The following is a 21,557-nucleotide window of genomic DNA, read 5'->3' as shown; positions in this document are numbered from 1 at the left end:
TTACACTGCTGCATCACTAGGAGTATTATTGATTATCGTTGATTGATCATCCAATTTCTTTTCCAGCCAGTATGTTTGTAGAACTCCTTTACCCTGGAACAATTTAAGAAAATAAGTTTTGGGGTTTATGCAAATTCCAAGATTGTTCAGAAAATGAAAACAATGTGCATTGTTTTGTTCTTACTCAAATATCACAGCAGGCAGTCTTTCAGATTTTTGGGATTTTTATGCTTTCAGTGAAGTATGAGATACCTTTATTTCTATCTTCCCTCTTTCTTGACATGCATAAAACGGGTAATGAATCATCAAGAAATTCCGAGCATCCGAACTGATCTGTATTTTACCGGGAAAACTGGTGCTTTCCATTCGAGATGCTTCATTCACCTCAATAATAATATATCATCTCATTTCATTTCAAATGATTCGAATCAAACCATAAGACATAAAAAGTCCGATTAAAATTGCTGTTTTAACTGCTGATTAAAACTTCTTTATTCTCAGTCATTTCTCCCGTGTTTTCATCAGGTGAAGCTTTTCTTGCCTTTTCCTAACTCTTCACCTTTCCAAGCTTGTATTTGTTCTAACGATTCTATCTCGAGAAATAGGAGGAAATAAAGCACAAACCGTGTCACCGAAAAGACAATAGCGAGGCGATGTGAGTCCTACAACCCCAGCAGCTGCAGGACCAGTATGGAAACCCCAGCGACACTGTAGCTTATCTGACCGATGTGGTATTTGATAGGTATTCAGGTACTATAAAATATAAGTGAAATATATCTGAGACCTGATCCAAAAATGATTTCGGTTGCTTTTGATTAGAAGGAGTAAACTTTTAGGAACAATAAATTCCAACAGAAGGTTGATGAAAAGTATGCTTACTTTTCTCCTCTCATTTTTTTTATTTCAAATGACTAACATCTCTCATATCCAGTGCGACATCAGCAATGCATTGAATGTGTTTGGTACCATTTTCCTCGGGTATCCCCGAAACAACCATATATGCATCGCCAATTGTTTCCACCTGAAGCCAAGAAATTCGCTACCAAAAATTGAACTTTATTGCAACATAATTTTTTTATTTTTTATGTTTATTTCTTTTTTAAATATTTAATAAACCTTGTATGCACCACTACGATTAATGCACTCATCAAAGCCACTGTATAAACCATTTAGCATCGTAACAACTTCCAAAGGTGTTGAAGAGGAACAAATATTTGTGAAACCAACGATATCCGAAAATAACACCGTTGCCATTTCAAATAATTTGGGTGGAACGGAGTGACCAAGTTTGAGTTCATTTGCAACATACCTTCAAGTAATCATATTTCGAGGACTTCGATGGTTTATATGAAAATGGAGGCTTAATTATAACTTATGAGCTCCATGGTAAAAAAATCTTTACGGCGGAAGTAATTGTGATAGTAATTTATCGGTTCGAGTGTTTGCGTCTTCAAGCATTGCAGTTCGATCAGCAACCAGCTTCTCCAGATTCGTGGCATATTGCTCCATTACTGACATCATTTGATCAACCAAACTGCCTCTTCTGACGAACGACAGTAATAAAATCAAATAGATCTCGAAATAATATAGTAAGCATTATATTATTTGCTAAACAATCTGCCTACTCTAAGAAAAAGAAAAAAAACGGACACTTCTAGGACTCTTTTTGTGTTCAACTGAACTCGTCGTATTGTCGGCCTGACTTCCAAATTTTCGGACCAGCAATCTTCCAAAAGCGCACATAGATCAGGATGCACATTGCGGGAATGAATTATACGCGGTGGAAATGTTCTGCTCCCATCCGATATAGTATCTACCAATTCTACAATTCTATAATTCTATAGAAACATTTTCACTATTGTATTACTTCCCGCTTACATCACAAGTGAACTTAAAAATTAGTCTAAGTCTAAATGAAATAAATTATGACAAGTACTGGAAGCTTCAACCTAATCAAAAATTACTAAAAAATTCGGCTATGAAGTAACGGTCTGAATTGAGCAAGCAAAATTTTCAAAATTATAATCTGATAAAGAAACTATCCATGTACCATTAATATTTATATTTTCCGGGTAAGGCAGCGAGCGGAAAAGGATTTCATACATGACCATTCCGAATGAATAAATATCACCAGCTTGTCGAATAATTTTCGATTGCTTTTTCCAATCTTCGTCCTTTATTGATCGCCGATTTATTTCTCGATTTTTCAACATTTCAGGGGCGCAATAAAGTACAGCTACAAGGGTAAGGATGGCTTACAGTTTGTTCCGGCATAACTGAGAAATGGAAGTTAGTATGACAAAAATACAGAAAATGATACGGAGAATTCAGATTTAACATTGGATAACTCAGCATTTAAGCCAAATTTAAAAGCAGAGAAATTTAAAAACTGTGCAGTCGCACGTCATATGCTGACATTATTTGGATGGCAACTGACATCTCAGGCCTGGTTAATCAAACAGGATTTCCAAGAAATTCCTGTTTACTAACTTGCTATTTTCTCAAAGAAAAACGTACATGTTCTTTGTGTAGGCCCACTTCTGTCATCATCTGAAGTAAGTGCGTTCTGTGAAATCCACCCTTGCTTTTCCCAACGTTCGATCGAATTTGCAATCCCGAAATCAGTTAACTTTACCATCCAATTACGATCGATCAGGCATGCCCATGGTGACAACGATCCATGGTAACCAATGGGTGATGTGTGCAAGTATTCTAAACCCTGAAGTAAATAAATTAGACATATCTTGGTAATGTAAAATTTATCAAAAAAATTAAATAAATTAGAAATTAATTAAATTATTCGGTACCTGAACAAATAACTTAATGTCCAATAAGTACGTAGTTCACCTACATTATTCTAAACGTTTTGATCTAGTGCAAAGCAAAAATTTGCTGCTATCCAAGAATTTTAATTTATATATGGCTGATTACCTGCGTAATATCACGAACAAACGCTGCATGAAATTTTTCATCCAGGGTCAAATTTTGATTATAAATGATATCCTGAAAGCAAGAGCCTATTATTTCGTAGGTTAAGTGTTGAATTCTCTTAATTTGCTGAGTATTGTATTACTTTAAAACTAAATCATTTAGAAAAGTTATTGTACTTGTATTGTTCCTCTTGAACAAAATTTCCAAATTATAAACACATTTTCGCCTTGGTTAAATACCAATCCAATAAATGTGTTCAAATTATCGTGTATTGCCGCTTTCATCTGCGAATATCAAATCACAGATATGAGAAAGAGAAATAAAAATAACAAATAATGCGGGAAATGTAACATCTCAAGCAAATAAGCCAGCAGTTTAAATGAATTCTTAATGTTGGCGATAAATATATTCCTGATCTTGTTGGCTCTTAGGTCACTGATTTTCAACTTCTGGAATAATTGAGAAGAGTTATAAGTTTTAGAAGACTATGAAAGAACCAAATCACTTGCGAGAGAAGCTTTAAATCTTCTCGCCCAAATTTTATTGGACGTCGTTGTGGATATAAATGATAAGTGACGTGAGTATTAACGCCAACAAGTGCATGCTTTTTTTGCCCGATACTTGATTCACTCATTCTCGTAGTCGAACTTCCGATCGACTTCTAAAAAAAAAGTTTTGAAAATACGTCCTTAATTCGGTATTTTCTATTACCTTTTCAACCTTCCTATTTATTCACCGGCTATAGTATGATAAAAAATGATAGATTTTAGTAGTGGGAAATGTTTTTTATAACTTTCCTGATCAGGAAATGTTCTACTGAAACCCGCACAAACTCGTGCAATCTTGTAATGAAAGAGCAGTGAGATCATGGAGTGAACAATTCATCAAAAAATGAAGGTTTAATTGTTTTAAATTCAAAAATTTCTATTTCGACAATTTCCTTCAGATCAAGTTGGTCGGTGAAACATACCAATGACTTCAGCTGTTCGTCGTCTAGTATTTTTACATCGTCCTTGTATATGCGCCAAGGCATTTTGCGCAGAGTTCGTGATTCACTACGAAATAATATGATATTTATAAATTATTAAAAAGGAACTTTAAGAAAAAAGTGGGATTTAGCTCTGATTGATAGACTTATACTTACCAGCATCGATAAACATAATATGATAACAAGATAAGCATAACAAGTGCAATTAGTGTACTGCCAGAAATAATTTCTATCAGGTACGAGCATTTCTCATCACGAAAACCGCAAATAGGTTCGTCCAGAGGCAGCAAAGCATCATGGCTAGGCCAGAATCCTGTTATCACATCCGTCACCAACTAGAATTGATCCCAAAATCCACGGTAATGTTTTTTAAATGACACAGAAAATGCGCACATGCTTGCTTCAAATTATTTAGGATGGTTGCTTATTCTGCATTTTTTTCTTACGAAAAATACTGTTGACCTTGCGCTATAATTGTAGAGTATACTTATAGTTTTAGCTCACATTTTACCTCATATGCAAGACGGATATATTACGGACACTGAGAAGTTTTCTGTTCATAGAAAAGTGCTCCAAGAAGTTATCAGGGCAAAATCAAAATGTTTAATGTTATCATATTTGATCCTATCCAGTCGTTTCAAAAGCAGACATTTACCAAATCATAACATCCAAACTTGCTGAGTATCCCGTCACAGTTTGGTCTCAACTTCGAGCTCATATTAACAATTTTCAAAATTTTCTTTCCATTTGTTGGCACATAAAAAGCTGCTAAATTTGGCACGCGATCGGCTAAATCATCCATTATAACTGAACCTGTCGTGCCTCCTGCAGACAAATAACCCTTTTAAACTGCCTTTTTATTGTAATGGGTAATGAAATAAGTAAAATCATTCAAAACCTTCAAACTTCACACGTCTCATCTTGTTCCAAATAAGTTTCCCATTACTCAATGCCGAAGGATCGTTTGTTTCGTTGAGGAGTGCTCGTACGGCATATGCATATAAGATCAATGCATCGTATATGTGTAAGTAGGAATAGATATTATCCTGAAAATGATATAATGAAAACGCTCTTAAGTAATACTTCTCTAACTCTAGCTGCATCTCGAAAGATTTCCGGATTTCAGGAATTAACCATTTACGAAAGAACAAGTGCCTTGTTTATATTTAGTTTCCGAAATATTTTTCTTAATTAAAGCAGCGAATGGCCTTTACAACACAGATATAGTTAGTTACTGGTAAACAGATTTTAGCCATATCGATAAAGTGTGCCTTGCAGTATCTTGTGAGTAACATTGAAATCAAATCTCATCTTGAAGAATTTATTTATTTTTTTCATTTCATAAATTTGTAAAATGTTCATTTCACTTACCAAATCCAAAACATTACGCGATAATCCTTTCGACTCAATTTTAGCCAAAAATTTGGACATATATTCGTTACCAAAACCGGTCGCATCATCAATATAAAAAATATATATAATGTATTAGTTGCACTTTTCAAGTTCTAATCATTCATTGGATCCAAATTGGTTGAAAAAAAAAGAGGAAATGAATTGATATATCATATCATTGTGATAAAGGTTAAATCGTCTGCTGCAGAAGATCGATATTTCGGATGCAGCCATTAGAGCTTATAGTTCAATTCTCAATCTAGATCTTAGAAATCAGAAGATACTATGTAGTGAAGCGTAATAACAAGGCACAAGAGAAAGAGAAACAAAATGACCAGCAGTATGAATTCCAGTTTCCATGGCTTACTGTTCAGGCTAGAATTTTGAAATCCTACTATTCAGATAGCTACCAGCTTAAAATGGGAATATCTCTGATCGACTCCATCTCGATTATCCATTAATTATAATTTTTAGATTATATCACCAATCTTTCAACGTTTTGATGTTTTTAACATGAATCTAAAAGTAGAAGAGTTCTTTTTCTATAAGTGTTTAAAATGTGTACCATAATAACATTTTCATATTGGTCCCTTACTCTTTGCATGGTTTCACCAGCGGTACCAACCCAGGGCACACTGTTTACCTTACCATCCCGACTCCACGGTAATATATAGACAAAGTCATTTGAGTGCATACCGACATTATAGGTTGCTGCCATGAACTCTCTACTCATTTGCAGCATTGATGAGAAGGAGCAAATGATAACTGTAAAAATGAAATTTTATGAATAATTTTTCTTATCACACTATTTGTTGATAAAATGGTTATCATTAAAGAAGATGCAATGTTATCATTAAAAAAAAACCGGAACATTGTAGTCATTAAGAACATGTAATTACAAGAGAATCATTCGTATAATCATTTAAAAAATACTAAATACATTATTTTAAAAAGAAGGAAAATCCATCATATTTCAAACCAATGACATACTTCTAGCGCTACTGCGAAGTTGACTGATCAGGCCACTTGCAATCATCTCCTCCGAAGTAGAATTCATCTCGAATATCACTTTTTTCACCACAGTTATTTGTCGTCTTTTTAACACTTGTTCCAAAATTAACACCCGATCGATAGCTCCAGTATTTGTTGCTATTGCTACCTAACCATTGATAAACACAGAATTATTTCTTTAGACCATATCAATATCAATAAGAAAAGGTATAATTATCTCAGTATCTCAGTATTTTAACAGAGCAGTTTAGCAAGAGGATTCAATGCAAATCTTATAGAGGGAAATAATTATAGAAACAACGAGATAATGCTTTGTTACCTTCTATATGCCTGTATTCACAAAAAATTCAAAATAAGGAAACGAGAATTTTGATAAATATTTCAACGATATTTTATATTTGACAGCTCCATCAAAATTAGTGATACCGAAATAGTTGTGGAATATTTATCAAAATTAAAATTCAAATTAGGTTTAAATCTGTCTCAGTGTAAAATCACATCTCAGTAGCACAGTAGTACTGAACTGATTTCTCCTGATAAAAAAAGAAATTTTCTATCCTTCTGTTCTAATATTTTCAACAAATTAACCTTGAACCACTTGTAATGAGCTAAAAGAGCAGCCACAGCCTCAGCAATTGAGTTCATATTTGTAAATGAAACTCTGGCCAAAGTTCGGTGAATGGTTTTATCAATCAAACCACTCGTTGCTGCATACGATATCACTGGTACATTCCAGAAAGAGGCCATTTTTGCAACAACATCCAGTTCTATAATAAGAGATGAGATATTAAATTATCCCTATATTCAAATATTTGGATGAGATATCGATTCCCAATCAAATGTTTACGAATAATTGCAATCACCAGCGGTAATTATACATGATGTAAAAGTATATCATAATGATTACTAATGTATACCTGTCTTCAAAGAACATTTGTTATCTCCTGTAATAGTTCATAAGAAGCAACGGTCATCTATTTTAATGCCGAGGAAGGTCCCATAAGTGAACCATGGATTACTGGTTCATCTATGCAACCCTGTTATAGTGAACTGGTAACTATAGATTGCTGGTGCTTTTTTGGACAATAACTTTTGGTAACAACAACCACGTCCGTAACTGTTTTTTTCCTACCAAATGAGGATATTACACCAATATTAGATTAAAACGAACTAATTGTTAATTGCTGATGCATAAATTGAAGATTTTAAATCGAACCTGAAGAGCAATAGGGACCAATGAATGCACGAATCTCTTGCTTATAAAACATCTCGGCTGCAACTGCTGCGCCTTCAAATGAATAACCACATCCTGGTCGAGATGAAATTCTATAAAACATCACTTTCATTCAAAATCATGATTGATCCAAATTACTACCTTTTACTAAAATATTAAAATTTTATTTCTAAGCTCCACTGTACTCAGAATGGTGTTTCCATTATTAGTTTCAAAATAAATGACATTTGAAGATTTATTTGAAAATTCTAACGCAGATTCATTAACAAATAATAAATTTGATTTGTAAAACATTTAAAAGAAAGGGCTAACTCGATGTCAATTCTTTCATCAATTATTCCATTTTCATAAAGATCTTCTAGTGATACATTTAGCATTTTATCTTCGTGTGATAGAGTTCCAGCAGCGCCAATATGACCCAATTTTAACTTTATTTGTTCATTCGTTGTTTCCAATATCTGCACTGTTTTATTATACAAATTTTTCGTAATTAAATACACTTTTTAAAATTTATGATCAAATTCATAGAACAACCTCATCGTCTCTGGTGTATCTTAAAAGATCCAATTCTTTATCAGAATGATTGTTGAAGTTAGTAATACTATTAACAAGCATTTCCATTGATGTGTTAGTAAGATTTTGGAAGGAAAACTGCGAAACCTCCACACTTCTTATCCTAGCTCTAATAATGCTCGAAAATATAAGAAGCAGTGGTAATTTGCAAGGAAAAATCAGCATTTCTGAAACAAAAAAAAAAAATGAAAGTCAAAAAAAAATTGACTTTTTCTTCAAAGCAATTAAGACCACTCCAAATGAGCGTAACTTCATTATGATTTGGCTTTTGCCAATTTAATTTTTATACAGCGATAAATTGGAACTTCCAGAGATGTGGCATGGGAAGTTGGAAATGTTTATCCTACATGTTATCTTCATCAATTTGAAATCTTTCAATGACATAAAAAGCTACTTCCAGACAGAATAAGTGTGCCATTACAGTAAAGGGAAAAAAAGATTAAGAAACAGATTTACTAAATGGAAACAACAATTGATTCACAGTGACATATAAAAGAATTACAGTAAACATTGGGAATATTGAAATATTGGTCAATGGTCCAGGATGGAATGTTATTGAAGTACCCATGTTATGCACGGAGTTCTTAAATATTCTATTAAATGTCCTTTGTGAAGAAAATAATGAGAAAATATCTTCTGAAGAGTATTAATTTGGACGATCCAAATTAATACAGCAAGAATGGACTGACATGTACCGTAGGTTTAAACATAGTTTTGATTTCAAAAAGGTTTTCCTCGAAGTTAGGGAAATGAAAACCAAGAAGCGATTTATGGCGACTAAACGATTTGCACCTCTAGAAAATCATAGAATACTGAATAGTCAATCAGGTATACCTCTCCTCGTTGATTTTTTTCATCCATAAATGACTGCTTTCTACATATATATATATATATATAACCAATGTTTTCGGAAATTTTTACACCCCTCAATCCTTAGCGGAGTATTCATTTCAAGAGCAAGATAAAAATCTAGGATTTCAAGGCATACCATATTTTGGAACATGCATGACTTCACTGGATTAAAAGGCTTTTTGATAGATTGCTCCAAGACATTTTAAATGCAGATTATCGTTGTTTATCAAGACAAATAACGGATTATTATATCCCATCTAATCAAAAGTTCACTTTGCACAACTGTTGAAAGCGATAATTTGAAAAGCTCGCATTTACAGATAATCAAAAGTAATACCGAGAAAAATTCCACATCAATTTGTACTTCATATTAATGTTACATAAAAAAGAAATTGTTAAGAGTGTGGTAAGCGTATTTAAGGTAATTTACAGAGTTAAAGCAAAAATAACTTGCAGATTTTCGAAAAACTAAAAAACTACTACACTCAAATAAATCAAGATGGTTTATCGGTTAAGCATGGAACAGGTTATCCAATTTAGGATGGCAGTTATTATCACTTACTTCATCCATCAACTTTATAAAGTGGCTTTTTTCTTAAAAATCTCGACAAAGATCTTATTGTAACGCCGAATGGCAGCATAGGACAAGGCGATCCACAAGCAGCAGTAGATTCATGCCAGTCTAGCTGTGTTTTGATTGATCTTTTCTTTCAATTATCCTTTCTCAAAGAATAATAAGATAGAAAAATCAATTCTGGAAGAAAAGATCTTCTCTTTATAATTCTTTGAAAAAGGATAATTGGAAGAAAAGATCGAAGATCAAAAAAACTTTTTTTCATGAAATGTGTCCAAAATTAAACATAAGAAAATCAAACATGATTAGGACAAAATGTATTTCTTCAGCTGAACTGTTCATACATTAAGCAATAACCAGGTGAACCTGATTACTGTTTCAGGTTCTTTGTTATTTTCCACTTCTCATTCATCTTCATCTCTTTACTTCACCTCCCTGAAGACAACAGTATTTTATCAACAGCATTTCACGTCTGTCTCAGTTCGTCACGTACAACATCCGATCGATACATAAAAACGATGAAGAAGGGTCAACACCTCGCCAGGAATCATAACACTTTTGAATTGCAAGTGAAGAAGTATTTGTGACGGGAAGAAGACGACAAAAAACAAGAAAGGCAGAAGGGGAGTGAAAGTACAGTACGCCATAAACCAAGAGTACAATAAGTTAGGAAGCGAAAGAAGCCCTTCGTCGCAAATGAAATGTTTTACAAATTGCTCAAATTGTATGGGAGATGGATACTTCGGAGGTGAAATATGTCATACTACTTGTGCAAGGAACTACGCTTTCTGCAAGTTGTCAAAAGCGTGCTTTAGATGTACTATCGATTGTTACTTCAAGCATTCAGTATTCCTGGTGTATGTAGAGTTGCTGTCAGAGTCATAGCAACAGTACCAGTTGTCATCCACTAACCAACAACACGGCATCTTATAATATCACCAGCTAGTTGGGGAAGATATGCCACCTTGCTAGAGCGGTTCGATCAAATGATCCCAGGTGGAATTGAGATAGAGTGGTTCCTTTCTGGGAGTTGTGAATTGTGGAGGTTACGACATTTCGGCCATTGCGTTTTTCTCTCGTTTCTGTGATATATCGCGGGAAATATTTTCCATATTGTATTCTAGTATGTAGCACCATTTTCTGAGTTTATACTTCAAAGTCGCGAATGTTTTTATCACCAATGCATTGCTTTTGATAATACTGGGATGCAGTGAAATGTTTGACTAAGTAGCTAGTAATTCGGATTCAAGTTTCTTAGTGAGAATAGTCTGAGGTTGTGATCTGAAAACATTATGTCGTACTAAGACAAGAACCGAGGTGGGGTTTTGCATTTGGTAGGGATAAAGTTAATATCCCTAAAATAACTCTAATTATATATGAAGCAAGGTTGTGTCAACGAGAGACAGGATGTAATCCAACCTGATTTGTCTCTCGTGTGAACCAATGTCGGTAGGGGAGGGAATGTATGCACGTTATTATTGCTACGAGCATTTTTAGAATGATAGCTTTCATTGGCTTGCTTTTGGTTCTGCTCCCACTTCCAAACATGAATGAAGCAGCGAACGTATTGATCATGCCAAGCTCACTATTTCCGGTTCATCGGTTCACGATGCGTACTCTCGCCAAAGAGTTGATAAAACGGAAACACAATGTTACGTGGGTTGAATATGGTTTCTCCAGGAAGGTTTCTTCCATAACTTGCCATATGTTAATTAGAACGATTTCATTCATTCACCGCATCGTTATTAGGTCGCTGAACTAATCTCGGAAATTTTCTGAAATCTTTGTATTTTACGTCTTTTCTGTTATTGAAGAGTTGGAAGAGAAATGAATAAATAAATGGCATTTCTTTTCCCTTCGTGTCTGTATTGACAAATTGCAATCATTTCCTGCTACATTTCTATGTTTCTCTCTTGTTCTCACTTGTTTTGCAGGATTGTTATATGCCTCAAAGTATCGCAGTGGAATCTGTTGGGAGGGAAAACCAGCATTCCTCGTCTGATCAATGATATTATGTTTTGCAGAGTAAAATCAGTCTCCCAAAAGAAATAGACGAAATCTTCTGGAGGGTGAAGTCGTCAAATCAGGAAATAAATGATTTATACTTGCATCGGAATCACTCAGTACATTCTCGTATATGGGATGCCGATTTCAATGATGACACGGAGCAAACAACAGCTTGGTTGGCGAGTATCAAAATGTGTGAGCAGGTTAGTTTTTGTTCTTGCTTATTATATGAAATCTTAGCAGTATCTGTCTGGGTAGAATCCCATCAGGTAGAAGGCACCGTCGTTATGTGTTTGAAGGTCATCATTTTCTGAATTCGGTTTTTACTTCCTGTAAGTTATTCAGGAAAAAGAAATTGGCAGTCAAAATGCAAAATTCTCTGAAGTAGAGGAATCTGTTAGTTCTTTCACTTTACTGGAACTGAATCATTTTTGGCAGATTTGATCAAAATCTTATCTCGATTTCTCTTAGTGTTCTCATTTTCTACAACATTTTTATTTATTGTTATTTAGATTTTGCTTACCCGTAAACAAGAATTCGATGCTTTGGTGACCAAAAATTTTACAACGGTGATTGTGGATGATCTGTATAATCCATGTGGTTTACTACTGGTTGGTTTGCAAAAAAGTGTTTTTATCTACTGGTCTATGACTGTTTTACGTACTGAATCAGCTTGGAGCAGTCAGAGTCCTAATTCTCCGAGTTATTTGCCTGTTTTTGGCACTAGGTGTGTTTTTGTCTCATGAATGATTTTTTTTCACAGTTAGTATATATTTTGTATACATCGTAAATTACCCATACGTATTACTGAGAGCAATGCAAGTGAGAATTAGGCTTGAGTTTTCATTTATCAGATTGTCAAGTTCGTGAAGAATGTGCTTTCTTTTCTTTTTTTTTTTGTAGGAACTTGATGAAATTGATAGGATACACAATTTAGGATGTTTTGAACAGATTGGTTAGATATAAATGCATTTTATGCTTCAGATTCACCGATGATCTAACTTTCCTGCAGCGACTATACAACTTTGCTTCATATTTTCGATCGCTCTACATTCATCAGCATTTGATTTTGAGAAGAATCGACAACCTGTATAAGGTGAAACGAAACATGCAATTAATTTACTTTCGAATTTTTTTTTGCAGAGAAAAAAACATTCAAAACAAAAAATTTCTTATTCAATATTTTAACAGCACATCATTTTACAGATTTCTTTACTCACACTTCTTTAATTTGACAATTTCGAGATTATTTTATATTTAGTCGTATTCTGAAATTAATAACAAAGAAGATAAAGAATTGGTTTCATAAGCTTTTTCGTAATAATTCTCCAGTCATTTAGAAGTATTATGCAGACACGCTGGCGAATGCATATTACATCGAGCGAAATGTTTCAATTAACTTTGTTAATACACCTCAAATTTTCGATTTTGCGCGGCCGTATATGCCACGAGTTGCTTTCATTGGAGCTATTGAATGCCGGAAGGCAAATTTGCTCAGGAGAGTATGTCATTATATGTCCACTTGTGTTTTACCATGTTATGTGCTCGCTTTATGGTTTTCTATATACAGCATGTTTTATTCATTTTTGTATTCAATGATTTATCCAAAAACTATAATTATATAATTACCCGATTATGAGAAAGTTGCTTCATCTTCTCCAGTCACAGCAGTTTATATTATTCTTCCCACTGGGCGAATACATACATATTAGGTAAAGAAAGTTTTGAATAATTAGTATGCTTCCGATGATATTCTATTCTGTACATTTATTCTTGTTTTTTCGGCATTTTTCAGGAGTGGCTTACTTTTATTGATAAAGCAGATGCGAAAAATGGGTTCATATTGTTTACCACAGGTTTTACAGCACAATGGAATCTTGCACCAAAGCAAGTAATTGTTAGTTTTTTTGCCTCAAATTTTTTTTTGAGGAGGACTCAAATTCTCATATATTCAATGAAAGAATTTCAGGAGAGCTTTGTACAGACATTTGCGAAAATGCGTGAAATACACTTTATTTGGCAATACAATGGTCCAAATATTTTAAACTTATCTGCTAATGTATACATTGCAGAATGGCTTCCACAACAGGATTTACTAGGTTGCTACCAATATTGGTTTTCTAGGGCATTATGAAAACTGCGTGAATGGATTAATATTTTAAAGTTAGAATCAACCAGTCAACAGCTAACTGGGAGAAACAGTTGTGCTGCAAGTTAAAGTTTCAAGTTTCATAAGATTTCTCTTTTCAACTACTGTGTATAATTCAGGACATCCGAAAGCGCGAGCTCATATAACGCATGGTGGTCTAAATAGCGTTATTGAAAGTGTTTGGCATGGTATACCTGTGATAGGCTACCCGTTGACTACTTCCGGTTACGATAATTTACTGCGTTTGACAGCACGAAATGTTGGCATAATGCTTGAAAAACGGGATTTAAGCGAGGGAAATATCGCAAAAGCTATCAAGGAGATTTATAATTCGAAGAAAGTTTTGATTTTCTAATTGAATTTCTTGGAGGGATCCCAGAGGGATTCACCGATGTATCTTTTTGGTGATGGGCTTTGTCAATGTTTTCTCATGCACTTTTTCATCCTGTTTCAGTTTCTAAAAGTTTTCCATGAGTTTCCAAGATTTCATTTTGAAGATTAGTTTCTGTTCAGCTAAATGCACTTTGAATTCCAAATATTCTTCTAATTCTGCAGATACAAAGAAGAAATGCTCATTTTTCAAAACATGATGACAGATGTGCCTTATTCAGAGCTGAATTATTCCACATTTTGGGTGGAATTTATTGAGCGTCACAGTGAGGTTTGTGCATTAACAAGGCATTTGACGTATTCTTTTTATCTTGGAAAAAGTTTTGGAATAAACCTGAGAAGTTGATCTGGAATTCTTTTTAGAGGGTAAAAAAGGATTTAGGCTGTTTAAAATGTTTCCGTAAATTTGATTTGTCACTAGGTTACACTTCATTCGAGGAATTTTTCGCGAATTTATTATATTATTTCAAAAGGAACTGTTATTCAATTGCATTTATCCATATTTTCTTACCAATAAGAAACTAAGTCCGCAATAATACTTCTATCTTTCATCATACTTTCATGAATAACATAACAGGTATTTCAGATTCCTCATGCTCGTTCTGGTGCCGATGAATTGAACCTCTTGCAGTATTTTATGGTAGACATTATTTTGTCTGTGATAAGCGTTTTCTTTGTAATATTATTTTCAATTTACTTCTTCACTGTGGAATTGATTTCGAAAGTAAAACAGATTGTAAGAAATGTCAGCATCAGAATAAAAAAAATCTAGCGGATTTTACAGATTATGATTTTTTGACTGTTATTGTGATAATAAGACGTATTTGTTTTGATTACACTTTATTATTGCCTGTTTGTAATTGCTGCTGACCTAGTTTTACAGCACTTTTTGTTTCATGCCTTTTAGTGGCCCACAAAGCGGATCAGCAGTTCCTGTTCACTTCAATCATAGTAGTTATTTTCCCAGTCTTGGTTATCATCTTTTCAGTTCCACAGTTCCATAGTTGTTCATGTAACCCTACGTCTGAATATTTCTTTGCCAATCTTGAGTTATATTAATCATGCCGTGTAAACTGTTTGATGCTGTGATAAAATTCAAAGCAATGATGTGTAAATTTTCAAGAATTGATAGTAAATTTATATATTTCCCGATACATCCTGGTGACTATTATCTGATTTCGGCATATTCTTATTTAAAACTCTTGAATGTCTTCCATTAGACAATGAAATTAATTGAATTTTGCAAGATTTTTCTCGGAATTAGGACCAATTGTTTTAGTTGCTATAGATAAACTCAGTCCATATTCATGCTCTAATTATCGGAATTTAGTTTTGGGTAATTCCAACATTACATTGCGGGATTCATGGAACAACTGATTTGCTTTTAAAATAGTGTTGTACAAGAATTAATAAAAAACAAATTCAGTAAAAGCAATGACGAAAAGCGGTGACGCCCTTATGTTGAAGTCTGAGCAGGAGAAATTACTGGAAGAAACATGCCTTGCAGTGCGATCATTATCGTTCGAAATGAAGCGGTGTTTGGATAAAGGTGTTTTGATGGATGCATTAAAGCACGCATCGCAGATGCTTTCGGAGTTGCGGACTGGAACGCTTACACCGAAATACTACTACAGACTTTGTGAGTTTCAAAATTTCAAAATCTGTAGTTTAATTTTGTAAAGGTTTTCGTTGGACACATGCCTAGATCTCTAATATAACATACTTAGTGGTTTTATAAGAAAACAAATCTGATAGCCTATATTATGATTCACATTCATGTAAGAAATATAGTGCATACCGTCAGCAAACTTAAAATTTTGAACTATTCTTTAGTTAATGAGAATCGGTATAGGGATCTAAAGTGGATTTTTCTCTCATAAGAATTCTTTTCAGACGTTGATGTGACTAATGAATTGCAACACTTAGAAACACATCTCACTGAAGATTATGAAAAAGGAAGAAAAGTTGCTGATTTATATGAACTTGTTCAGTATGCTGGCAATGTTATTCCTCGTCTGTAGGTTTTCTTCCGATGTTCACTTCGTAGTCCTACTTATTTCTAACTTATAAGAATACGAAGTATTGAAGCAAGTATGTTTGAAACGAAATAAGTTTCAGATATAGTGGCAAAAATAACTTAGAAGAATATCTCTGTATGCATATGCAATAAGTCTTCGTTATTTCGAACAGCTAAATTTTATAATAATATTTTACCTATGCATGAATTAGTCACATATATTTTGACATTTTCAATGTTTTTATATACTTCAAATAACTAAACCGTTGTGTGAACTGAATTATTAATGTTTCAACATTATAATAACTATCTGGTCTTCTTTTAGAATAGAATATTTTGTAGGTATTTATTAATAACTGTTGGTGTTGTGTACATAAGATTGAGGGAAGCGAATGCTCGAGATATATTGAAGGATTTAGTTGAGATGTGTCGCGGTGTGCAACATCCACTTCGCGGTCTTTTTCTGCGTAATTATTTGTTGCAGTGCACGAGGAATCTGTTGCCCGACATAGCAGAAAGTGACAAGTATTTTTCTTTATTAATTTGTTAAAATTATTTTGAATTTGGGAGTTACTGTGGCCGATTTTTTTGCTTTTTATATTTTGGAAAAATTGCGAATGAATTATAAGTATTCTTCTTTGATTCACATATAAATTCAATTATCAACTTTTCCATTAATTTGTCGGAAATCATGTCACAGTACAATATGAAGATTGTTTTAGTAGCGATCATGGTGACGTACGAGATGCAATCGACTTCATTATGGTGAACTTCGCCGAAATGAATAAATTATGGGTACGAATGCAGCATCAAGGGCCAAGTCGAGAGAAAGATAAGCGTGAACGTGAACGGCGAGAGTTGAGAATCTTGGTAGGGACAAATCTTGTTCGGCTTTCGCAGCTGGAAAACCTCAATATTGACACATATCGCAAGGTCTGTTTCGGGCCCTTACAGCTTTTGGATATCTAACATCAATGTTCAGAAATACAATGATTGTTACCATTCATTATCCCACTTTTCTTTCAGATTTTTAATATTAACTCGAATTTATTCAGATTGTGCTACCAGGAATTCTGGAGCAGGCCGTATCATGCAAAGATGCGATATCTCAAGAATATCTTATGGAATGTGTTATTCAAGTCTTTCCGGATGAGTACCACTTAGCAACTTTGCATGAATTTCTTCATGCTTGCTCTGAATTGGATCAAGGTGTACAGGTAGATCTTGTTTTGCTTCAATTTGGAATTCCATAATAAATTTTTATTCGTTCTCGAAATCAAAATATTCTATTTGGTTGTACCTATTAATGATTCTGTTGGTCACTTCTACCAAGTTAATCTGCAGAATGATTCATTTGCAGATAAAAAATGTTTTCATAGCTTTAATTGATCGCCTTGCTATTTACGCTTCATCTGAAGGTGTTGAAATTCCCAGTGATTTACCACTATTTGAAATCTTCTCAAAACAGACACAGTCAGTGATAATGAATCGGGAGGGAATGCCACCGGAAGATGTCGTTTCATTGCAGGTCTGTTTTTTTTAGAATTTCGCTCTAGCTCTGTATGATATTTGATGTTTGTTATTCATTGTTTCCAATCAAAAATATTTCAATACCTTTTTAATCAAAACAGCACTCGAAAGATAAGATTATTTATTTGGTTCGGACATAATTTTAGACTACCCTCGTTAATTTTGCTTTGAAATGTTACCCGGAAAGAACTGACTATGCAGATATGGTTTTCGCCACCACAGCAAACGTTTTTACTAAATTTAAAATAGCACGGTAAATATTATTTTTACATTTTGTTATTTGACGATGTTCAGTTTAGATTTGTTGCAAGATATGCAGTCTTTTTTGCTCTAACCAAACTTTGATGACTTTCATACCTAAATATATGTTTTTAGTCATAAACATGCGTATTAGCAACTTCACCACGAAGTTATCTTTGCGGGATGTTTTGAAACTCGCTCATTTTTTGTATTTCTTCTCTTTTTAGAGCTCCATACAGCGGCGTTGTTGGCCGTGAGATAATGAAAATTCTGCGGATTCCAGTGGATCAATACAATAACATTGACAAATTACTCCAGTTGGAACATTATGGTAATGTCTTAGGACTTATGGATTACCGTGGTAGAACCCAGGCAGCAGCATATATTTTGCAGAAGATGGTGGATAGTGTAAGTTTGTTTGTTTGTTTGTATTGCAGTGAAGTTAATTTCACAATAGAATGGAAGTCTTTCAAGTTCGATTCCAGAAGCTTACTCTTCTCGAAGGTTTTTCTGAAACTTTCTTTTTTTAGAATGCTTAAAAGCATTGTAATGGATGCAGAGTGATTTTTTTCTTCTAGGATGCAGTTTTAACTACAATGGAAGCAGTGGAGAAACTATTAAATTTAATCGAACCATTGTTGGTGGATCAGGAAGACCAACCTGATGATCTAAGAATGAATGAAGATTTTGCTGATGAGCAGGCCCTTGTTTCACGATTTGTTAATCTCATCCATGCTCCAACAACAGATCAGCAGTTTTTGGTATATTTCAAAAAGCTTAAGAAATAACGATAAACACCACATCAGAAAACAAACCTAGAATAGTATGTGCAGCGTTAACGGGGAATTTGCTTGAGAAGGTATAATATGGATAATATCACAAACGACATGCGTTATCAACCTTAAGCTATAAACATTATTTCTTTCTCATTATCCAGGATCAGCTTTTGTCCCATTCACAAACATATTGATTCTTGTTTTATGGGCTCATTTACAGATAATCAGTGCAGTGAGAAAACGTTTTGGTGCTGGTGGATGTTATCGTATTCAATATTCACTGCCTACCATTACTTTTGCCTTATATCACCTAATTGTTCGCTATGCAGCTGAAACCGATGATGTTTGTTGTTTTCAACTAGTTGCATTTTCTAGACATTATGGTTTAATTGTAATGTACTAGCCATTATTTTTCTAACAAAGTGTAAAGTAAGCAGAGGAGAGACGTAGGTTATGTCTGTGAATTTCGCTGGATCTTTCCATTTTACTCTTTATACTAAATTTTTGGCTTATAACATTTTCCTTTGCTGTATCTCTAACTTCAGGAGAAACGTGATGCAAAACTGCAAAAAATGTTCGTCTTTTGTATGCATACAGTAGACGCTCTAGTATTGTCAGCCGAATTTTTACAGTTACCAATACGATTGTATCTACAGGCCCGTATTTTTTTCTCAATTTCTGTTTTTTTTGTTCCTTCATTTTTCTCCAAAAAATTAGTTTGTAGTGTTATGTTTGATTCCATTTTATCTATTTCTTTATTTAATTATAACTACTGCACCAATGTCAGTGTCGAAATTCTTATCGGAAATGCTTCGCTCAGTCATAAAGAAGAAAATTGTAAAATGATTCATTTACTAATAGGGAATAACACTTTTGCTTATATGAACGCTGGTTTTGCAGGGAGTGCTGATAGCTGACCAAATCAAATTTGAAAACAGCGTGACTGTTGCATATGAATTCTTTTCCAAAGTTTGTTATTTTTTTGATTTTTTAAGCCTATATTATGTGATTATGAATGCATGATGAAAGTTGCTGCATTTTTTATCAAGAATATTTTTACAGGCATTTTCCATTTATGAGGAAGAAGTTGCTGATAGTCGAGGACAGCTGGCTGCAATATCATTACTTATAGGTGTGCGAGCATTTCGTATAGGGATGCTTTTCTTTAGTTCAGAATTGTGAAAATTGAATGTCACTTTTGTATTAATATTAGTTGTAACACTTTTCCAAATAGTCGTGTAGACCTTGAGATAATAATGACTGTAGCTTCTCAGGCTTCAAAAGCAATAATTCTTAATCTTAAATCTTGCTTTATGACTGAATTTGGTTTTAAAATTAAATTTTAGGTACTCTTGAGCGAGTAAAGTGCTTCACAGAAGAAAATCATGAACCACTACGCACTCAGTGTGCCCATGCTTCAACTAAGCTTTTCAAAAAAGCTGATCAGTGTGTAGCAGTTTGCTTAGTAGTAAGTTTACTAGATTTTATTAAATAGAAATTGAAGTAAATGTATAGTATCATGAGAAATCACTATATTTTTTCATTCGAAAACAAGTAACAAGCGATTTTAGTGAGCTAGTATTGCAGTTATAATACTGTCATAATTTAAGAACCCTGGAAGACCAAATTTAAGGACTATGAAAATGACATTCATTAGCAAAAGGAACTTATAGTGAAGCGTACTGTTTCGTTAAGGCACACTTGTTTTGGAATGGTCATACAGCAGACGAGGATCTTCCGATGAAAGATTCCGTGCAGGTCATCTTTTTGCTGTTGTGCAGATGTAGAAGTATATGATTGGAAGTAGCACTCCTACCATTTAGTTTGCCCTAAGCGCTTCACAAAATGTATGTGTAGATTTTTCAAGTAGATTTACGGCAAAGATTCAGGTAAGAAAAATGACTTTTAAGCCAGTGTTTTTCTTTTTCAAATTCAGTATGCAGTAATCTTTTTCCAGGTCGTGAACTGCTTAAAAAAATCTTTGCGTATTGCATCTCAGTGCATGGATCCAGTCGTCCAAGTACAACTTTACATAACTGTCTTCAATCACTATCTTTATTTCTATGAAGCTGGATGTAATGAGGTTAGTTTTCCAAGAACTAGCTTTAAGCATTTTGTAACTTTTGCGAAGTTTAGATTTGCAGATGTGGATAAGGGATAGAAATTACGGTTTACTCAGGTGTACTGAAATTGAAATTAGACTGCAACTAGCATGTGGTATAGCAATGATATCTTTACGTTACCCATTATAGATTACAGTCGATGTTCTGAATCAGATCATTGGAAAGATCCGTGAATTAGTTGTACAGCTGGAACCTTCAAGTGAAGCAGAACAAATTACTACATACTTTAACGTAATACTTTGGGAATTTCTGATATATGCGGTCCTACGCTTAGTTATATGGAATCTCGTCTATTTAGAATTTAAATTTCGGACCTAAAAATTTTTCATTTTAATCCGGCATTTTGATTAGTGTTAATTTTTTTCTTTTTCTTTTTTTACTATACATGTATCAGTTAAAGGTTTACTTTCATTAATTGCTTCCCAAATAAAATCAGGTATTTTGAAACCGATGTCAGAATGGTCTCATTACTTTTATTTGAGAATGCAATTAAGACTCAGGACAATTTGTAAATGATTCTGTAATTAGCGGAACGAGAATACAGAATTTCGTGTTAGTTGGGTTTATAATGGATAACGAATGCTGTGCAAAATATCTACCGATTAGGGATATTTACTGAATGAATAAGTCATTTTCCCTTGAAATCATCGTCAATACTCTAGCAATAACCTTCGTAGCGGTAGTAGTGCTTGGGGTAACAGTTACGTTTACTAGTCTTCAGACTTCAGCTTATAACAACATTTTTCATATTCCGGAAAGGACTTAAAAAT

The 21,557-nt window shown here is 33.9% G+C and overlaps 3 protein-coding genes across 3 annotated transcripts; 2 read left to right on the top strand and 1 right to left on the bottom strand.

Annotated features, from left to right (window-relative positions):
• Window positions 1–8,171, bottom strand: LOAG_04652 (RGC/RGC protein kinase; the record flags this gene model as incomplete). Its single annotated transcript, XM_003140189.2, has 22 exons — window positions 1–93; window positions 253–384; window positions 625–753; window positions 917–1,021; window positions 1,117–1,309; window positions 1,403–1,543; window positions 1,651–1,822; window positions 2,051–2,236; window positions 2,518–2,719; window positions 2,932–3,003; window positions 3,108–3,215; window positions 3,437–3,592; window positions 3,902–3,986; window positions 4,076–4,254; window positions 4,575–4,744; window positions 4,818–4,965; window positions 5,907–6,076; window positions 6,302–6,470; window positions 6,911–7,089; window positions 7,539–7,648; window positions 7,869–8,014; window positions 8,091–8,171. The coding sequence occupies 22 exons, from the start codon at window positions 8,169–8,171 to the stop codon at window positions 1–3; spliced, it is 3,126 nt and encodes a 1,041-aa protein (XP_003140237.2).
• Window positions 8,172–11,044: 2,873 nt separating this feature from the next.
• Window positions 11,045–14,297, top strand: LOAG_04651 (hypothetical protein). Its single transcript, XM_003140188.2, has 8 exons — window positions 11,045–11,239; window positions 11,580–11,765; window positions 12,075–12,289; window positions 12,547–12,658; window positions 12,903–13,064; window positions 13,358–13,459; window positions 13,532–13,661; window positions 13,831–14,297. The coding sequence occupies exons 1-8, from the start codon at window positions 11,054–11,056 to the stop codon at window positions 14,064–14,066; spliced, it is 1,329 nt and encodes a 442-aa protein (XP_003140236.1). The 5' UTR covers window positions 11,045–11,053; the 3' UTR covers window positions 14,067–14,297.
• A 1,228-nt stretch (window positions 14,298–15,525) lies between these two features.
• LOAG_04650 (vacuolar protein sorting 35) lies at window positions 15,526–21,105 on the top strand (the record flags this gene model as incomplete). The annotated part of the gene is made up of 17 exons (XM_003140187.2): window positions 15,526–15,740; window positions 15,995–16,118; window positions 16,461–16,643; window positions 16,841–17,051; window positions 17,174–17,335; window positions 17,479–17,646; window positions 17,795–17,901; window positions 18,116–18,296; window positions 18,467–18,649; window positions 18,885–19,007; window positions 19,210–19,320; window positions 19,565–19,633; window positions 19,727–19,796; window positions 20,011–20,132; window positions 20,360–20,422; window positions 20,622–20,747; window positions 20,917–21,105. The coding sequence occupies exons 1-17, from the start codon at window positions 15,536–15,538 to the stop codon at window positions 21,103–21,105; spliced, it is 2,397 nt and encodes a 798-aa protein (XP_003140235.1). The 5' UTR covers window positions 15,526–15,535.
• Between the last annotated feature and the right edge of the window lie 452 nt (window positions 21,106–21,557).

The sequence above is a fragment of the Loa loa genome (genome assembly GCF_000183805.2).
Source record: "Loa loa unplaced genomic scaffold supercont3.56, whole genome shotgun sequence".
NCBI classification, from domain to species: domain Eukaryota; kingdom Metazoa; phylum Nematoda; class Chromadorea; order Rhabditida; family Onchocercidae; genus Loa; species Loa loa.
Note: the sequence above shows the minus strand (reverse complement) of the source record. Positions and strands in the feature narration are given on the sequence as shown.

Coding starts and splice junctions, on each gene's coding strand:
- LOAG_04651 (XM_003140188.2), top strand. CDS start 11,054: ATGATAGCTTTCATTGGCTTGCTTTTGGTTCTGCTCCCACTTCCAAAC. Junction 11,240..11,579: donor AATATGGTTTCTCCAGGAAG/GTTTCTTCCATA, acceptor TATGTTTTGCAG/AGTAAAATCAGTCTCCCAAA. Junction 11,766..12,074: donor GTATCAAAATGTGTGAGCAG/GTTAGTTTTTGT, acceptor ATTGTTATTTAG/ATTTTGCTTACCCGTAAACA.